Below are 20589 nucleotides of genomic sequence, written 5' to 3'. Positions count from 1 at the left end.
AGTTGAAAGAACTGGTTGGAGCATTTTAATTAACTATAACTCTAGGCCTAAACGCTAGCTTGTGAGAATGACAGTCACTAGATGAATACAGTTAGTCGATTGAGTAGAGACAATACATCGACTACAAGAGTGTAGCCTGTGAATCATCAAGACCACAACCCCTAGGATATGCTCAAGCAACAAAGAAATACAAGAGTCTTTGGAAACACTTAAAAATACCAAAGTTGGTCATGAAAGTAGACAAAAAAAACTACAATCCTGCAATTCTCTCAATGTTGTAAGATTATCTGCTCAAAACATCAGGCACCCATTTCCCTGAAAATGAATGTTATACCTTTAATAAATTCTTGGTTAAAACTTTCAATAGATACAATTGCCATAGCTACATAAAACTAACAGTTGAAATTAAGCATGGTGCAGTCTATTCATACTGGTGGTGCAACGAAGAACAAGGTTTGTGTATGAGACCTCAATTGCAGCAGGGTACTACTTGCCACAGTATTTTTGTATATCTGCATGAACTGGGTATTGAGTGTCATCTTTCTCAACAATCCATGCCCATAATATCGGCTCTAATATTTCAAGGAATGTCTTAATTGGTTATTCTGATCAGCCCAGAACATTGTTGATAGAGACCAAATTAGTCGAACAGAAAAACCAACATTATTGTTCTGTACCAAGCAGCTATGAAATTGCGCACTCACTTATTGCAATGATAGACAGATTAATTAAATCTCATTACAGATGTGACATTGGCTTAGTCTAGTGCAATTAGCAACATTTCTTATAATTCGAAGTTGTCTGTTCCATAATTTTTTCGGCATGACAACTCTTACAACAAATAATAATAATATTGTTTGTTATAATCTTCGAGGCTGGTGAAAACTTTAGTTTTGGTATGACAACTCTTACAACAACTGCTGATATGATTTGGTATACGGTATATAACCTTTGAATGTTTGAGCCCAGTGAAAATGTACAATAGTGCCTAACCAATATTCTACACACTAAGGTGTACCATTAAACTGACCAACCTTTCACTAGCATTCCAGCTTGCCTGCAGCAAGGAGTCGTTTATGGCACAACTAGGTATAAAACAAAATATATTTAATTGTGAAAGGATCTTTTCCTAATTGAATTTTCAGAAAATTAAGCATTTGACTGTAATTTTTAAGTATTTCATAGCTGGTGCAGTTGCATAGAAAATGAATTGGTTTAATATGTGAGCTATAAGGACAGCCAGCATGTTAGGTAAATCGAGACAATATACTCTTAATAAATCTTCAGATATTATGATACATATTTATAAAGATACACCAAGGAGAAAGAAGGAATTAAACAGTGGTTCAAGGTAGCTTGACCTAATTAAACTTGTGTTATACCGCTAGCCTGTCTGGATAACAAAAGGCAGTTAATGTAAGTGATTAAAAACACTCAGAAAAAGCGGGCAAAGCATCACGTCTATTTACTATACAACGTACGGTATGTTTGACATTGCATATCTGGGAATAAAGAGTTGAATTAGAGCTTCATTATGCTAAAGCCCTGCTAGGTGATTACAAATAGGTCATACATGTAGCTTGTACAGATAGGTTGCACATGTAGCTTGTACATATAGGTTGCACATGTAGCTTGTACAGATAGGTCGCACATGTAGCTTGTACAGATAGGTTGCACAAGTATGGAATAAATTATCACATAAACTGTATACACGAACCATCAACAAAAATAGCTTTCTGGTATGTAGAGGGTAACGGAAAAAACAGTAAGTACCAAAATGATGAAACAGCAGCAATTACCCACAATGCTAAGTTCTCTCCAGCATAAATACGACTTTACACTCGGTAGAGATTAGTAGATTCGCCCAAAACAGCAATTTTAACTCAGTCCATCTTCACGTTAGCATAAATATATCTGACAAATTTTAAGGCGGAGAAGAAACCGACAGTGCCGAGTGAGAGAAAGAAGACATAGCAGGTGAGAATCGTGTAGCCAAAGAACTGGACAGTCTGAAGCGCTCCGGACATCGATGAACGGTTATAGAAGAAAAACATGGAATAGCCAAAGACGAACAGCGATGCAGATCTACAAATACAGAAGAAAATAAACCCTGAACACGGCCATACAGTGCAACTCCGTACGAAGCTACAATTGTGTATCAAAGGTCTGCCCAATATTTAACATTGTGCAGACCTGTCTGAGACAGGCAACTATTTGCATATGAGTGATGCTTGTTGCTATATCATTACAAAAGGCCGAACATGCTTAAAATATTTAAGAATAATGAGTATTTATAGGAATGGGATCGGAACAATAGACATGGACCTCGTTACATGTTGTGAGTTCTGGCTAATCATACTTGTGAATGAATCGAAACTACACTTGACAATAATTTATTAACAAGTTTCAAATTGACAAGAAGATGTAATACAATATACTGTATGTACATCAAACTTCATTAAATACAATAAATTAACGACATGAAAAAGTATATAAAGAAATTAGAATGCTTTCAAAATTATACTTTAGAATAATGCTACCTGATGCGGACAGTTATGACCAGCGTCTAAATGCCATTAACGCTGAGGAGCTAAATATATTTCTAGATATTTTCTGTTTAAAACACTCAAATCATATCCAATCTGCCTGACCATCCATTACATTCCTACTTTCCCAAAAAACCACTGCACCTTATACCAAAGCCAACACTTAGCCAATTTACATTATAGAAGAGCGTTATGCAAAAAGAGCTTCTATTTTCAATACACATAATTTACTTTACTATTTTTTGCTTTTTGTCACGGTCTAATTGCTTTAAATGACCTTGACATGTGTAAACAAAGTTAATATCCAGACCTTATCATAAGAGATGAGCAGACACCTTTTACAACTATAGTTAGCTCTATAGGGAAGTCAACTGGATGATGGCTTAATCACAATGGTCAGAAGTTTCAACTTTTAGAAGTGTATGTATGTGGACGTGTACATATGTAAAGGAGGGCCATTGTAAAGACGTACATATGTAAAAATGTGAGTATGTACATATAAAAATGTGTACATATGTAAAGGTAAACATGTATGAAGATGTGCCTATGCAGAAGTAAATGTATAAGGGTAGACAGAGATGTAGGCATATACGGAGAGAGGTACGCGCATGCATGTGTCTAGAGACGCGTGTATGTAGTGATGTGTGTAGAAGTGTACATATGAAGAAGTGTACAGATATGAAAGGTGTACACGTAGAATGTGTTATGCTTGATTTCTCATTATGAAACCAGGCATAACAAACCGCTTGTTAAAACAAGGAGTTTAATGTGAAGAAATGAGCAGCTACCGGAATCTTTAACCCTTTCAACCTTGACAGCTGGTATATCGGCATCTATATGGCTCTGTTTACAAATGCTGTTTTTAAATAACAGCGCGAACCAATCAAACTAATTCTTGCATAGGGCGCTACACCGCAATTTTTACTCTTATTTCTTACCAATTTCAAATATCTTTATCAACTTCCTTTGAAATTATAGCAATTTTACTAGGATGATACCGCGAAAAAATTTCATACTAACTATAATTTTGCTGATTATTTTGAGTCAGAAAACGATGATGAATGTTATGATACTGTAAACATTTTCAGAATTGGTTGAAGTCGTATGAATTTTATGGTTTCAGTCCAAAGAATTGTGAAACAATTTTTTTATATTTGCTGACACTTGCTGTGTTGTTGGATTTGTTATCCAGTGTTTCACCAAATATCATTAGATTATGAGCATATTTAAGCATACTTAATAAGTTTCCCAACATCTTATAGTTTGACAAATTGCCCAGGGATTCTGACAGACACGGACAACAACGGCCAAAGTTCAAGGGTTTCAAGGGTTTAAAGGGTTAAGGTTTGAACAGACTGGTGATTAATGAGTGTTTTGGAAGGCAATAACATCCAAGTAGGCCTGAGTGAGTATCGTTCACCCGACTGCTTGACCCGGCGTGAAACTCACTAAGCACCTACCTAGCTGATTGGTTAATCTAAGAAAAAAGGTAGCCAATTGTGACATGACGATAAAGTTGACTGAAATGATGAGAGAGCGACAGGTTTTTAGACAAGTTAGCCAATTCTAAAATACTCCTGTACAATTTTTAAATACACTTTGGAAACACTCAAGTACCCCCAATACTGCCTTTTTTGTCATGTTGAAAGTTTCCAACCTTACTATGTTTTTACATTAGCCCTATGTATATCACACGCATGCACACATACATTAGCCCTATGTATATCACACGCACGCACACATACATTAGCCCTATGTATATCACACGCATGCACACATACATTAGCCCTATGTATATCACACGCATGCACACATACATTAGCCCTATGTATGTCACACGCATGCACACATACATTAGCCCTATGTATATCACACGCACGCACACATACATTAGCCCTATGTATATCGCACGCATGCACACATACATTAGCCCTATGTCTATCACACGCACGCACACATACATTAGCCCTATGTATATCACACGCATGCACACATACATTAGCCCTATGTATATCACATGCACGCACACATACATAAGGGGTAGATATAAATCATACATGCCACAACAGTTTCCATGCCTACATAATTACAAGCTTTGTTGTAAAAACATTAAACAATGTAAGAGAATCTATTACAATATAAATGCTAAAAGAAAAGAAGACGAGACATACCCTGCAGTGAATATGGACCGCCACCACCACCGATAGTCTTCAGCATTAAGTTGGAAGTAAACAAGGGCGACAGTGATGCAGGCCGTGACCAGGAGTACCATAACATAAACAATGCCGAGGATACCCCAAAGGGTGTATTGATCACGGCCCCAGAGCGTAGAGAATATATAGTAAAGCTCCACGGAGATAGCGCTGTGGAAGAATAGTACATTGTAAAGCAAAATAGCATTACAACAAAAAAACAACAAAGGCTTGAATGAAACAAGTACAGTAGACATCACCAAACATTGATAATTTTAGGTAACAGAACTCGTTTTACCTGTTCATTACATTTAAATTTTGCATACTTCTATGTATGCTGTTCAATGACTATTCCTATACTTTTAGTAAATCTATTAACTCTATGGACGAAGTAGATTTTAGAATGTTTCCTTATCTTTCATACATCTCAAGGTCCTTCTAATTCTTGTGCCTATTTAAACTTTACGCATCCACGAGTCATAGGTGATAAGAGTTTCTCTTCCAACCATTCATATGTTTTAGAATGAGTCAGGAGTGATTATAATTCTCTCCGGAGACTAACCAATTCTTTATTCTGAATTCTATTCAATGAGATACATCTAGAGCCTTTTACATTTTGAGTCTTAGATTCACAATACAGCCAAACCTAAACATACCATTGTCTTAATATACAAAATTTTTGATACTTTGTTGTAAAAATTGAGAGCAAATACTTGTATATGAAAGAACTTCTAACATAAGAGCTAAAAAATCTTTCAAAACATTAAATGTCGTGGCAAACAGTAAAAAAACGAGTAAAAATTAAAAGTAAAAGCAAAAAATATAAGTAAAGATAATTCAAAATACAGTATATAAATTGCAAGTCAGAGTAAATTACACTGCATATTATTATCACTCACTCTACCACCGTACCTATGCATTGCGTACCTATGCATTGCCGAGCCTGCACGCCTGTTCAAGGGTCTCTAAGGTACCAATAAAAATCTCTTTTACAAATTATCATTAAACTCTAGATAGGGGTGAACGCCTGTCAGGGTGCATTGTTGATTTGGCAGATACCCCTCCAGTGAGCACAAGTTGCCTATCTAGATATCGAACTACTACCCAATGCTAACAGATCATTGGCTCTGAACCACAACCGCTCCCTTTCTTATTGATTACCACTTTATTGATTTCATTTCTACAAACAATTTAGCTTTTTATCTCTAGTTTCGTACACAAATTTATATAATGTGCTGTTTTAATGCTATACATAAATACTTGAAGTATTCATAATTAAGTTTTTAAGCAATAGAACAACTCAAACAAAATAAAATATATCCTTATGAAAATTACTTGCTCCAAAATGAGCCGATTTTAATTTTAATATACGAGAGAAATATTGCATTAGCATCAACTGTTGAGGTTTGGCTGTAAAAACATAGGCAAGGCAGCAGAACTTATGATTCCTAGAGCAATAGGTAAGTACCTGAATGGTAGGAATCCCCCTACAATCAACTGAATGGGGGCAGACCTGTACCAGTTGAGGAGGGGTAACTCCCGCGCTATGTTCTTAGTACGACACGGTGAGTCAAACGAACTAGCTGAGTTCTTTCCGATGATTCCCCCAAGCACGGTCAGTGGATACCCAACTACATAACAATTAAAGAGTAACAGCAAGAGGAACAGCGACAACTAATACGTTATAGTACAAAGGTACACTTTTATTTGCTTCCATTTAAGCAAAAAATACAGAGGTATTCAAATGAACACCGCAGTAATGACTAAAGACTTACTGAGGAACCAAAAGCACATGAGAAATAGAATGGTTGTCCATGGTAATGCTTGTGTAGATCCGTAAGCCCAGGCAACAGAGTTTATAATACTCCATACAACAAAGAGAGGCACTGCAAAATACAAGGATAAATTACCAATAGAAAGCCAATGAAATGGCATCCTTCTGTCCAAACATTACACGAACAATGAAAAACTCTGCCTACCTGCAAAGAGACAGGAAGTAAGGTTGATGTTCCACACCCATCTCTCACCTTCCATTTTCTTGTACATACCAGCAGCGACATAACCAGAAACACCTAAAGGATACAAAACGATGATCACATAAAGCACCCATTGGCCAATCACAGATGAGAAGACATTATAGTAACGACTCATGGCTGAGGTGACAGGTAATGCATAAGGACTGTCCATAAAATACTCACATGACGTGAAAGCGTAGAGGACAATAGCAGCTGTATTTAGTTGTCCATGTTTGTGTACATTGAAAGTTCCTAACAGAGCGAGCATTAGGCAACCTGTAGCTACTGTCAAAAACTGGCAACCAACACCTGCAAATGCATGCCAAGACTGTTTGAAACAAGTCCAAACTTGAATCAATACAAAAGCTTATCCCTAGTGCCAACAAAGAATCTTTAGAAAAACGGTTTTAAAATAATAAGAGATGAAACTATTTTTGCTAAACGTTGCGCTGAAATTTCAACAGAAAAATGAATCGCAATAACATCACCAGGATGGCATCACAGCAACATCACCAGGAGGACATGGATAACTAAAACTCATCTCAATGGTGTTGGTGAGAAAACTGATCTTAGTCGAGTTGAACCAAAATAATAACTCAACTTCAATTGTGTTTAATCAAGTCGGCAAAGTCAAACTTGATGGGACTACAATCCAATTTCGGAGAATCATAGCAACACTTTTTGTTTTCATATCTTTAATACAATTATTTTCAATATTTAATTTTTGTTTTTTATTTTTTTAAAATAAGCCAAATCCCTTTGCAAGTTATTACAGTCAGATATCGCCAACTACACACTCATTATCCTTGTATTACAGAAGTGTTGCCTTGCTAACACTGGCCTGGGATTACCTTACTCCTGTTCTACAATATCTTAACATGTAAAAACACAGACACAAAATATTGTTATTGATTCTAGCCCCACAGTGAATAAAACACAAAACAAACCATGAATGACTTGTTCACTTTTCTTTATAATCATTATCACAACACAGGCATAGGAATCAATTTAAACATTTTTACCTGCAGTTATATTATAAATAATCAGACTACCAACTATAAAAACTTGCAACATCTTCAAAAATGTGAAAAAAATTGTAAACAGAACCAACCATGATTAGAAGTTGCCGGAACGCTTTTTGTATTTCAACCAATCAGAATTCGCAACAATATATTGTTTAAATTATAGTAAATCGTTCTTGAATGAATTATATAGATTAGTACACATTCCCGTGCGCTGCGAGAGCTCATGTGTGATCATAACGTGCACAATTATTCCATGATGCTGAGAGGTGGCTGAGTAGTGCAGTGGTTAAGGCATTAACATGCCAAGGCAAGTATTCGAGTTAGATTCCTGAATGAGGCAATTTTTTTTGTAATGCTGTTATCGTGGCTTCGAACAGACTAGCTTTAATTATAGTAAAGATTTTGTGAGAATTTAATCAGTTAAGTTAACAATCTTTGGTGATTGTTTGCACTCTTTTTATACCAACAATTTTATTTACTCGAAGGTAATAATATTTATTATACGCACATCAAGAAGCGAACTGCGCTGATCTAGTTGAAATAAACATGTTAACATGAAAGAAAATGGCTTTTAAACCGCATAGCAGCAGTAATTCAACTATTATTCTCTTGAAAGAAAGTATACATCGGCTAATTGAGTATGCTGATACAAAACAGTAAAGAAACCAAGTACAGTGCACCCTCAGGATACCGATTACCCTGATATACAATTTTTCCACCTTAAGAAGTGGAACATGATGATTTTTTTCACTTCACCATAAGAATTTTATTTCACTTTATGAAGTCAAAAAGATTTTCACCGAAGTCCAAATGTGGCAGTCAGTGTGCTTATTACATACGTAGAAATAACAAAGACACTAAAATGCTGTTCGCCAAAAATATCTTTACAAAGCCTGAAACAGAAATGATGACCGATTTCTCTCAGTTCAACAATTTTTGTGTGTAAAATGGTAATATTTTCTCTTAGAAACCAGTAAAAAGGTTGGAGTTGTGCTCCCTTCAAACAGAAAGTCTAGTGATCAGACAACTTTTCTTAATCTGCTTACAAATATCCTCTTCATTACGAAAGCAGCATCAAACAGCATCGTTTGGGTTTTCTTGTTGAATTAGGATGAAAAATGTTTTAAACAGGTCCGCTAAAAGTTATAGTAAAAGCGAAGACAGAAACTGATAAGCGTTAAAATTTTAGTGATAAAAAGTTGAAATTCAGTAAAATAGTTACAAATTCAAACTAAAACTTAGCTTGAAGTGTATGTTTTTAGTAAACTAAATTTTTATGAACTTATTCAAAGTTTTTGTTATATGTATGTCTGTCTTAGAGGTAAGAACTTTCTATGGTATGTAGTACTGCTCGCAGCACATTGTAACGTTACATTCTAATCCAAAACCTAACCAATAACATCACTAAATATAATGAAGTTACTGTAGGTAATTAATTAATTATACATGTAGTTACTAACGTTAACATATTATTTTTGTTACTAATTTTTAATATATACAGCACTTATATGAAATTTTGACGATTTTTACCAGGGGATGCTTGCATTATATAATTACTATGGTTTCTATATCCCTACATAGGATTTTTTCACCATACGATGCAAACCCTGGAATGGATCAAAATCGTATCCTGAGGGTGCACTGTACACCAATGTAAGGTGACATCATAGTTAATATAATAAATAGAAACCTATTCTCTTTTATTAAAGCACACATAGCCCTTGTGTAGGATGGTTCTTATTGATTTATGAAAATCAGCTGAATGCGCCAGGCACTTGACAATTCCACATTTTTTATGAACACAACTGCCTTAGTTTTGAAGAAAAAGCCTCGACCAAGAAGAGGCTTAGTAAAAACTAACCGAGTACAGCGCAGAATAAACTCTTCTGCTTGGGAAACCTGAAAACATCAGTGTGAATAATCTTCCAGCCGTTGTCTTCCTGGTCCGCCTCATCCATGTCCAGATCATCGTTGTAGCGCGCAAAGTCATTTTTTAGTACCCTTGACTAGAAAAGGTGTAACAAGTCATAAAATGTAAAAGCTATGACATTTTACAAACTAAACCTAGTATCTGGATAAGTACAGCAGTGCTCTTATATGTCGGAGGTAAAAACAAAGCACTTACAAGAATGATGATGACAAATCCAACAAGGAGAACTACAAGAACCATGGAGTTGATGACGGACAGCCAGTGGATCTACATAAAATAAAAGAAATAGTGTAAGTCAGTAGCATAGTAAGTTTGTACATAGGTGAACAAATGACAGCGAGTTTTTCATGGGCATTTCTAGCTGAAGATTCAGTGTAATGTTATAAATTGTGGAAAAAAAGACAAACAACATTTATAGCCACATAAATCACAAAGCTTATGGCAAGTGTGCTCATTAGAAACCCTAAACATTTTAAAAACTTCAGTTGAAAACATCTATATATGAATAGATAAATGTATGAACATTTACATCTATATTACATCTATATATTTAATGTAATGTGTATTATACATCCAGTATATACTATACCTATGCACTATACCATATGCTATATATCTACACCTTATATCTATTTACTACTGTATATATATATATACACACACATATAATTTGTTTGTTGGCAGTAACATTGTTTCAAACAGAATTGTTTTCCAAATTATGCCATATTAGCATCATAAAACAATAAATAAAGAAAAGATGCAACAGTTAACCACTGAAATCAAATAAATAGTTTTATATATAGCATTTAAAATAACTTTCTCTGTTAAGCGAAAGGATATTAGGTAGAAGACTGTTGAAGCAGCTGACAATGATATTTTTAACATCAATTCTTATTTTTGATTTTACACCACGATTAGTCCAAGTAGCAATTTGAAAGACTAAAACTGCTTACAGAAAGCTGCATAATACACAAGCTTACTCTGTAATAGGGATGTTTGCGTTAGATAGTTACTATGGATGTTTATACTACTTTATACAACATTTTTGTCTTACGATGCCAACACCAGAATGAACTAAAATTGTATGGCGAAGGTCTACCTACTATTGTATCATAGTAGTTACAAGACCAGCCAACAACTATGTAGCATAGCGACTGAACGATACTAAATAACTTCTACTGTATTGATAAGCTAACAAGAGCTGACAATCCTTATATCTATGGTTTCCTCATGACTGAAACGTGATATAAATTACTAGAAATCACCAAATTCATGCTTTTTTAGATAGTAAACTAAGTTATGAAGAGAAAGAACTGACAACTTCTATTTGGTTAACCATATATGTATATTCATCGCTTAACAAATGTTTAACAATAAGAACAGCGCTTTATTAAATCGATGAATATAAATAACAACATAAATGCAAGGCACATAAAAACTAATTGTTCAGTAATTAATTAATTTTTCATTTAAAATAGCCCTTCAATGATGTAGCATACAGTAATCGACGTTTGAAAAACCAATGACAACACGGAGACCATCCTACACATTCAAACATACCTCAAGAGTCTTTGGGAAAAAAGATGATTTCTTTACAATTGAGCCTCTCTCCTTAATCGTATCACTAAATAAGGAGAAAAAAGATGCTGGAAAAGCAGTGGCCAACCTACTAATTCGCTGGAGAGATTACATAATCGGTAAACAATCATAAACAGCTTGATGAGGTATTACTATCAAAATTACTAATATATGAGATTGATCGTTGTGCGCTTTTTGAAAATAATATCGAGTATTGACTTATAGCATTAAATCAATGTAACAATGATATCTAAACAAATAACAATGAATTGAGAGGATCTGAAACAAATGATTACTTTTTATTGCAAAAACTTACAGCTTTTTTGTGCCTTGACCTTTAAACTTTGCATTTTATAAAATAATTTGTAAGATGAGAAAACGTGTTTCCTTATTTTAGATACCATACGCAGCTTCATACCTACCAACCAGTACAGTAAATGTATCCTTAGGTTTTTTGTAAAAGATTAGATGCAATAATAAGCTATGAAAGTTATGCAAAACTAGACTAGTCAGCGAGACTTTGTTTATAAAGCAGCAAACAGCAGTTTAATATAGAATATTGATGATTGACTGTGAATATCTATGTTCATTTTATTACGATCTTTCATTTTATCTCTGTTGGACCAATTCACTGAATGTTTCAAAACGCAGCTACTTGTTGAAACTGCTGTTACTGAAACGACTAGAGCTGTGTTCGTGAGCAAATAGCAACATTTACCGTAATATTTTTAGTTGAAAGTTATACCGAGATTAAAATAGATCAAAACAAGTTTAAATTTTGAAAAGGCAAATACAGTATCCGATTGGACGAGGTTGTCTACTCATCAGCAAAAAGCATTCTGTAACCGAAGTACAATGTCGCTGCGATACAACTTATCGAATGTTATGAGAAAACTCACGTTGTCGATTTCCATGTAACTGAATAGGTGAATGTAACAAGCACGTTGGGAGTCTCTTCTGTTATGTCTAGCATGTGCAAATCTGAAGTGCTCACGTTGGCTGAGATGATCTAAAACAAAACATATCAAACCGAAATATGACTAAACACATCAATCATACAGTTCAACAAATAGGATACCAAAAGATATAAATAATAAGGGTTGAACAAAGTAAAAAGAATTTCAAACTCCTGTGTTACGCATTGAACATTTCTGATTGGTTAATCCCAATTATGTATTGATTTATGTTAATTCCTTTTGAATGGGATGAATATTGTAAAATGCTTGAGTGGCATATGTTAGCATCAGCCTAAAACTAGCGTTACAACAGACTAAACAACAGAAGGCTGACATACATTCTTGCCGTTGTAAGTTAACGTGAATTGGAGACTCGTATACAGATACATCTTGTGGCGATGTGGTAGAATTCCCTCTTCGTTGAGACGACCTATAAAACCTCGGACTGGAAGATCATCTGTAAAACACATCATAAAAAATCATAGAAAGGAAATTCAGTGAACTAGATACAAAATGTACTCACAACTCAACTAAAGAGCTCACAGCGAGCACATATAAACACTACACCTGTTTTTATATAACAAATCTCTAAAGTCAACCTTAATTAACTGAACAATGTTTAGAGTTTCTAGTAGACTTTCCCAAAATAAACACACAACAAAGTACATAACAATCTAAAATAGTCTATAACAACCTATGGGTGAATAACAATTTATAGCAGTCTATAACAATCGATAACTGTCTATAACATATCTATAACAGCCTCTAACAATCTAAAACAGAATATAATAATCTATAACATATCTATAACAGCGTATAGCAATCTATAACGGAGCATAACAATCTATAACATATCTATAACAGTCTAAAATGATCTAACAGCCTATAACAAGAGTTTGTAACATCAGGGAAGCGTTAGGCAACAATTGAGTATGAGAAGCCATCAGTCATGGCTTGTGGGTTTATAGCTTGTACTAAATAGCCTGAGAGAAGAAAATACATAAAATTGCAAGACAGCTCAACCCTACATACTAATGAATAAGAATTAGCAAAGTTTTCGTGTTAAAAGAACTAAATTTTCATGCTTAAAATTAGATTAGTTCTGTATTGCTGCCTTTACCTCTGTCTCCAGTAGCACTAAGATTATTGCTCAATTTGCCTGTTTTCAATATAAAAGCGCAGAGACGATAAAACCATTTTTTATTGCTTTGCACTTTACTTGTTTTTTTGCGCACATACCCGGTAATCTATCTCAAAGCCTTTAGTTTTTGCGTGGTTTTATATAATGCAGCTGTTTTAGTGCTAAATGTAAATTACCTGAAGTACCTTTTTTAATTTTTTAGGTTATGAAATCAATTAAACAAAATATAATGTATACTTATAGGGATATTTACACCAACATAAAATGGTCTCAACAGGCGAAGCAAACATTGAAATGAAATCATTTTGTATGCCGAGGTTTGACTGTATGTAGGTGGACCTGGTGAAATTTCTCAATAAATAAGTAAAAAATGGAACTGTGCTTAGAGTTAGCCGTGTTTTGCATAAGTGCATTTCTACCTACTCAACAAGATTATAGAAACATTCAAAAGGGGAAAACTGAAATGAGAAACTTTTGCTATGCTATAAAAGGAGCTAAAATGTTTATGATGAAGAGTTTGTCAGCTTGACGAACCAATGACAAACTCAAAGTAGTACAGATCTTCAATGGCCTCTTTCATCTGAGCCAAATCGTCTGCAGTGTATTTTTTCTCACACAGCTTCTCACTAACCACATCCTCTGTAAGTGATAAAAAAATGAATTTCAACCAAGCCATATGTGCAAACCGATACACTCAGAGTGCACTTGAAAATCTACTTAAAAACAATGACTAACACCGCACACGGCGATGATGAGTTATGGCAAATGGCTAACAAGACCAGCGTAAGCAACAGCTGAGAATTCCTGTATTTGAACATATCGAAGAGTAATACTTGAGATTACTGTAAAACAGGAATGCTGTCATGAATGCAATCCTAAAACGCATTCTACACTACTAACAATTGTCTGTTACAAGACACTGTTGGTAAAGGCGCTTTGACGTTTACCAAACATGAAAAGAAAAGGCTGTGTCACTGTCACAAGTCTCACGAGTGCAAACAGAGTAATTCAGATCTCAGTTATTACATCGAGTTTGACGCGTCTGTAACAGGCTGTGCAGACATTACAGAAAGGATCTCAAACAGAAAAATTTAACGGAATAAGACATAATCGAACATTTATTCATGCACTTCAACACTCCGTTTCTGAAAAAATCCTTTGGAGCAAGAAGATTAGAACATGATACTAACGTTTAAACTGTATATTGTACAATGACTTGGCCATTCGGTCTCCATCAAGTACTTCTCCCAATGACAGTGCCTTGTGTTCAATCTACAAGCATGCACACCTTGCCGTCATCACTTTGTAAATCAAACAAAAACCGATAAAAAAGTTGCATTTAGAAATTCATTATATATTACTGAGAAAAGAATATAAATGCGACATATTTGGTTGGTGGAATGAGCTTTTTTGTTTAGAAAGTCTCAATTAACTCATTCACAAATCAACTTGGACAAGAGAATAGAATTAATTATTCAATAGCCAAGTGGCTTCAAGCTTCAATGACTCAAACAATCAGTGAGCTGGTCTTACAGTGCCCTTTGATGCCTCACATCATTCAAGCTAGCCCAGACTGATTTGTGTTAACCGGTGTATTGAAATGACAACTTAAACGAGTTGACTGACATACATTCTAGAGCCAAATAAGACACACAAGTACCAACAAACTAATTTGAATGAGCTTGTGAGTAATTACAACAGATACATTGATAATTTCTGACAGAGAAAACATTGCGCTAAAAATAACATATTTCACAAATCAATATTTATCTTCAATGAGTTAGTGTATATAATTATATATACATCCCTGTAGACTAAAATGGTTCATAGCATTACAATAGAGTATCAGTGCTTTATATAGATCCATACAGCAGCGTATACAAAGGATGTGAGATAGTGTTGAATGATACATATTTTTCGCATGGGCTCACAGTTTTAGGCAATCAAATGTGACCTTCAACCTTACCATGTATATATATGGCAAACGCAACATCTGTGATAACATTTTAAAACTCTTAAATAGTCAGCTCAAATGTTAGCTTCTCCCAAAATAAACCAGATGATATTCTAGCATTTTCTACAATGATAGATTGAGGAACAACCACCTATTACTAGGCACACCTCAAGAATTTTAGTTAAATTAATGACTTACCTTCTCCGGACTACAGACGGGGATCTCATAGTAGTGATATGTCTCATGTACATTAAAATATGGCCCCACCTTATTTACATAAACCTCCACCTACAAAATGATATAAATTGATACACCAGTGAAAGTTTCTCATAGCAATTTACATAATGGTGCTTCTCAGCTAACTTGATGCTCATAAATGTCATTTTTTAGTAGATAAATTTTAACCACACTATGCTAAAATGAATATAAAATATATATCAGATACAATCCTCGTGAATTAATTTAAATATTGTGGCTGTGACATTAAATGATACTACGTTTCCAACGATGACATTGAAAGAGATTATCGACCTCTGAATGTGTTAACTTGACAACTTCTGATCTTTTGTAATGGCGAATAATAAACTGGAGTGTTACCTCAGGCTTTTTACATGTATAAATATTACTGACAGGTCATAAAAGGTAACATATGGAAGCAAATACAAACTCTCTGACAAAAGGAGTAACTAACTAGCCAATGATTAACAAAATGATTGCCAAACTCAAAAATATTGCTGCTACTTTTCTAACCACTGCATATCTAACCCAATACACCAAACCCAACCTGGCAATTCATACTTAGAGAAAGCTACAAACGGAGGATTGGTACATTTAACGGTATTGGGGAGCAACACGCCAAGCAAAACGTGTTTGGTTGAAAAACTGCAATTTGAAAATGGGTATCAGGAAAGCCTGCAATATGTCACTAGAAACACTCATCCTATTGGTTGGTAATATTGTTCGACTTTCGATATGTATGTTTATTTTTTTTGATAAACCAATATCGTGATGTTTATCCCAGTACTTGATCTGTAACCCCAAATACAAGGCCAATCAACCAAAAAGCACCTCCTTACATTAATTTTATAGGCTGACGAAAGGTAATGTCTAAGAGCCTTTACGCATCAGCATAGAGATCATTTTCTAGACTTTGCTATAACAGCTTGTATTTTTTAAACAGTGCGAAGTGAATGGCGATTAACCGCAACAACAGACTTGCAATTTTGAAGCTATGATGACAGTCAAGGTCTAATTGACAAATAAAAATTGACTAAAAAAATTGGTATTCTCTTTAATGCCGCCCAGTTCATGTGTTCTTAGAAACTTTATTAACAACTAATCAGGTTGAGATGAATTAACAAAAGAGGCAGGATGGAAGGTCATGACAACACAGATTGGAACCATTTGACACAGAATGCTACAAATAATAAGCTTCGCTGTCAGAAGGCTCTGGTTATGGTAGACTTTTTTTAAACACCCCAAGTCAATTTTAGATTGTTTTATGATGTGACTTGGAACATGTAAGACTGGCAAATAAATTTGGGCTACTCTTTGTCCAAAATGAGTTCAAACAGCTTTTCCTTTGAAATGACTACTTTAGGCAGGAAATGTCATCACGTTCTAAAAATCTGTTATCGAACAATGAAAAGACAATTGCGTCAACTAAGCAGTAGTTTTTCAGCACCTTGCGTAAATTTGTAAAAGTGTTAATTAAACATGACAAAATAATACACAAAAGTTCTATGTGAAACGTGCCATGTACAAAACTGAGTGCTACAAGTCCTTTTATAGTGTTTAGTCCAAGATTGTGTGTACTGTCATTTTCTTATAGGGCATACTATAAGGGCACAGTATAGGGCTTCTTAAAAGATCCTTTCTAGGGTAATAAGGCTAGAAAATATTGATTAATCTACTGATGGGTAATTTTAGCTACTGACAATAAAGAAACTTGTGTCGTTACTGGTTCAGCTCATTAGAAAAAATTCACAGTATTTTCATATGAGTAACTTTGAAGATTGAACAAGCACTCTTGTCTGAACTAAACTCAGTGAAGTCGGCTAGACATATAACCTAACATAACTTTATTTCAAATAGCTGCTAAAATAGCATTAGTTCAAAAATCAACATCCCTAACACAGCTTTGCGATGCCATCAGTAGTAAATACTTGCTCTTGACAACAAAGATAACATGATTGTATATTTGCTACTCTACTCATGCCATCATGAATGTGTTTAATATCCCTCCTATTTCAGATAATCACTGATTTTGGTTGCTTTCCTTGCATTATAAATATTTCAGATTACAACTCAGAAACAGAATTAAAATCCAACTAAACTTATTTGCTCTCGGGTAACTTTATGTACTGACTGGCTCCATTAGCTACCTTGCTAATTCAAGTTTCGCTTAAAAACTCAACTTGATTGCTAAAGTAGTTAACATAAACTAAAAAATGAATCAATTCGATATGGTGACTTTAGATGGGAACTACTGTCATACATTTACTACTGAATAACTTAAAAGTTTTCCAAGGATACACAGAAGTGTGGACTACTTTTGCATCGTCTGGTGTCTGTGACTGCTGCTAACAACAATGGATCATTATTATCTGAGTGAATGAGCTGTCAAACAAGTGTAGATACAGCAAGTGTAGTTAGCCTGTTAACAAAAAAAGTCTGCACTTATATACTGTCCTGGCTTCTCTATAGCTTACCTCTTTATCTGGCACTGATGAACTAGACTGTGAAAAACGGTCTGGAATATTATGACTTGCTCAACTCTAGTGATTGAAAAAATGCAAATTTTGATAACTCCAATCTATCAATGCAAATCACACGGACTGATAAACATGCAATAAAGTCAACTCTGTTGTTGAGGTAAAACAGAATAAACTAGTGTGAGTGAAATCGGATCAGGCTATGCCGGTAATTGCGTCAACATTGCCTCAAATGAACAGCATAATGAGCAATGTCGAGATTGTTATAAAAATCTATCTACATACTTCTGCGCGCTTTATTGAAGACCTATAATGCAAACCTCTAGGGGTACACACAGAAACCCTTTAGTTTTGACTGTGTTAAACCTTATATAAATGAACTGAATGTAAACTAAGTAAAAGTAACAAAATGACAACACATGTACACTGCATTACGCTATACACAAGATACTCGTTAGCAATTTTGGATCGTAGAGCCTAATATGGAAAAACTTTATTTTACAAAATTTATTACTCTACATCTGTAAATACTTTGTTCCTCAGTTCTCCCCTGAAACTGGATAACTATTTTAAAATAGATTCCAAACAATAAAAATTATAACATACAGAAATACTATATTTTGAAGTAGATTGCACCCAAGACAATTAAAACATTTTTGACCGCTATTATTTGCGGGCATAATCGAATACAGAGTCGATCAATTGTTCAATAGGTCGCTAGCAAAGTTTAAACCATAAAAGATTTGAACATCATACTCAAATGTTCAACGTACATCAAAAAGATTTGACTGGTTTACCACACTTGGATTATAAACATCTCCAAACATACTCCAGCACACCAACTGAAAGAATTAATGAAACAACAACGGAAAGCGTCTATTTTTGCGGACCCCACTTGGTTAAATTATAACATACTTCCTCTAAAGTTTTACCTTTTCTTTGTCTTCATAGGACTTAACAGACGTCACTAACACTACACGAGAAAGAAGTATAACACTGCAAATAGCTCTAAAATATATAGAGTTTTTGCTCAACGTAGCCATTTTGTTACCAGGCAGTAACATAGCGAGCTACGAATAGCATTTGGTGATCAACCAATCAAAATATATTTAGCATTTTCAATTGAAAGTACGTATGGGCTAAGTTTATACTCCCGGCTTGCGGCCCAACGAGTTCTGATTCGAGAATACAAAATTAACGCGAGTTGAGCTATTGCATACGCACCACTTTTTGTTATATCTGAACGTGCAGAAGCTTATTAGTAAAACCGAGACACGAGCAATTAGCCTGCAAGATATTACAATAGCATGTTAGGACGCCTTCAATAAATAAATACATGAAACGAAATAAGTGCATTGACAGCAGCATTGTACATATTTATCCAATTTCTGTGGCCTGAATCGGTTAAGGCGATTATCTCTGGCGATTACATTGAAAGATATTCCCAAATTATGTGATAGTAGTAAATACTTTTCATTGTACTGTACATGTATGAAAATGCAGACCCCAATTTTAAGGAAACATACCAGAATCTGCCAGTATGTGTTTAAAAATATCTCTAAATGATAAACATTTTAAAGTAAGAACAGTTTGTAACTTTATGCTAGGATGTGTCGTTTGGAAGAAATTAGGTTATATATAATTATTCCGTACTCACGCATACATCAGTGTTGAATTTACTTTGTCATTTTTTGATTATGATTAGTTTTTGCACTTTTTCTTAGGTTGTACGAACTAATATGATTATTACTGTGATGTGGACTGGTACAAACAATAAACTATATAGGTATATTCTTAATTATTTTTTGTGTGTGTGCGTAAGCATTGTATGTGTATATTAGGAGTAGCCCTCATATAATTATATGTTGAGATTGGGGCCTGTTTTGATTGTGATTTATATAACTAGCCAACCTCTTCACCTTATTGAACTTGTTAAAGCCAGCCCTCTGGGATATCAATACCTCTACATGTACTGTATAGTTATAGTCATTCCTGTACACAATACAAGACATACTACAACCTTTGCTGGATCTTTTTACAAACATAAATTAGCTAGCAACAGTCCTCATTGCACCAGCATTCACAGAGCATCAATAAGCACCATCATCAATAAGTGACTAGGTTGGCCATCTCCTAAATTGCACCAGCGTCCTGGTGCACTAGCAAGACAGTTGTACTTTTCTTGCCATTTTCACTTGTCCCGAGCCAGAGGGAGTGATAATTTTCCTTCAAAAAGCAGTAGTAAGTTTGGAGTTGCAATCTTTGTAAATGGAGGGTCATGGATCAGACAACCTCCTTTAGCCTGGTAACCAAAATTAGTTTCAACTGGTATTGACACTTGTGACTGTGCTAAAACGTATGTAAGCAATACCAATATTTATTAATAAAAGATACTTCTTTATTTTTATAAGTCAAACAATTAAAATACACACCTAACAAAATTATGAAACAATAATACTAATGACAAAAGGTTATAAATAGCCAATGAAAGTTACACCCTAACACGAACAGTTGTCCATGTTCTTTTGCTCAGTTCAG

General features: G+C 34.7%; 1 protein-coding gene across 1 annotated transcript; it reads right to left on the bottom strand.

The window, feature by feature from the left end:
* Positions 1-1086: 1086 nt before the first annotated feature.
* On the bottom strand, positions 1087-19114 carry LOC137385917 (transmembrane 9 superfamily member 1-like). The gene is made up of 15 exons (XM_068072531.1): positions 18984-19114; positions 15536-15625; positions 14574-14655; positions 13918-14022; positions 12581-12699; positions 12186-12295; positions 11269-11332; positions 9904-9975; positions 9640-9784; positions 6937-7062; positions 6718-6810; positions 6514-6624; positions 6207-6369; positions 4718-4909; positions 1087-2085 (listed from the first exon to the last, which is right to left on the bottom strand). The coding sequence occupies exons 1-15, from the start codon at positions 19092-19094 to the stop codon at positions 1884-1886; spliced, it is 1785 nt and encodes a 594-aa protein (XP_067928632.1). The 5' UTR covers positions 19095-19114; the 3' UTR covers positions 1087-1883.
* Between the last annotated feature and the right edge of the window lie 1475 nt (positions 19115-20589).

This window comes from Watersipora subatra, chromosome 1 (genome assembly GCF_963576615.1).
Source record: "Watersipora subatra chromosome 1, tzWatSuba1.1, whole genome shotgun sequence".
Lineage (NCBI taxonomy): Eukaryota > Metazoa > Bryozoa > Gymnolaemata > Cheilostomatida > Watersiporidae > Watersipora > Watersipora subatra.
The sequence above is the reverse complement of the archived record's forward strand: the minus strand, read 5'-3'. Positions and strand labels throughout refer to the sequence as shown.

What these genes read in the sequence shown, in the direction of transcription:
- LOC137385917 (XM_068072531.1), bottom strand. Translation starts at nt 19,094, where the DNA reads ATGGCTACGTTGAGCAAAAACTCTATATATTTTAGAGCTATTTGCAGT. An exon ending in CCTATGAAGACAAAGAAAAG is followed by an intron (nt 15,626 to 18,983) that starts GTAAAACTTTAG and finishes ATCATTTTGTAG; the next exon opens with GTGGAGGTTTATGTAAATAA. An exon ending in TACTTCCTGTCTCTTTGCAG is followed by an intron (nt 6,625 to 6,717) that starts GTAGGCAGAGTT and finishes TGTATTTTGCAG; the next exon opens with TGCCTCTCTTTGTTGTATGG.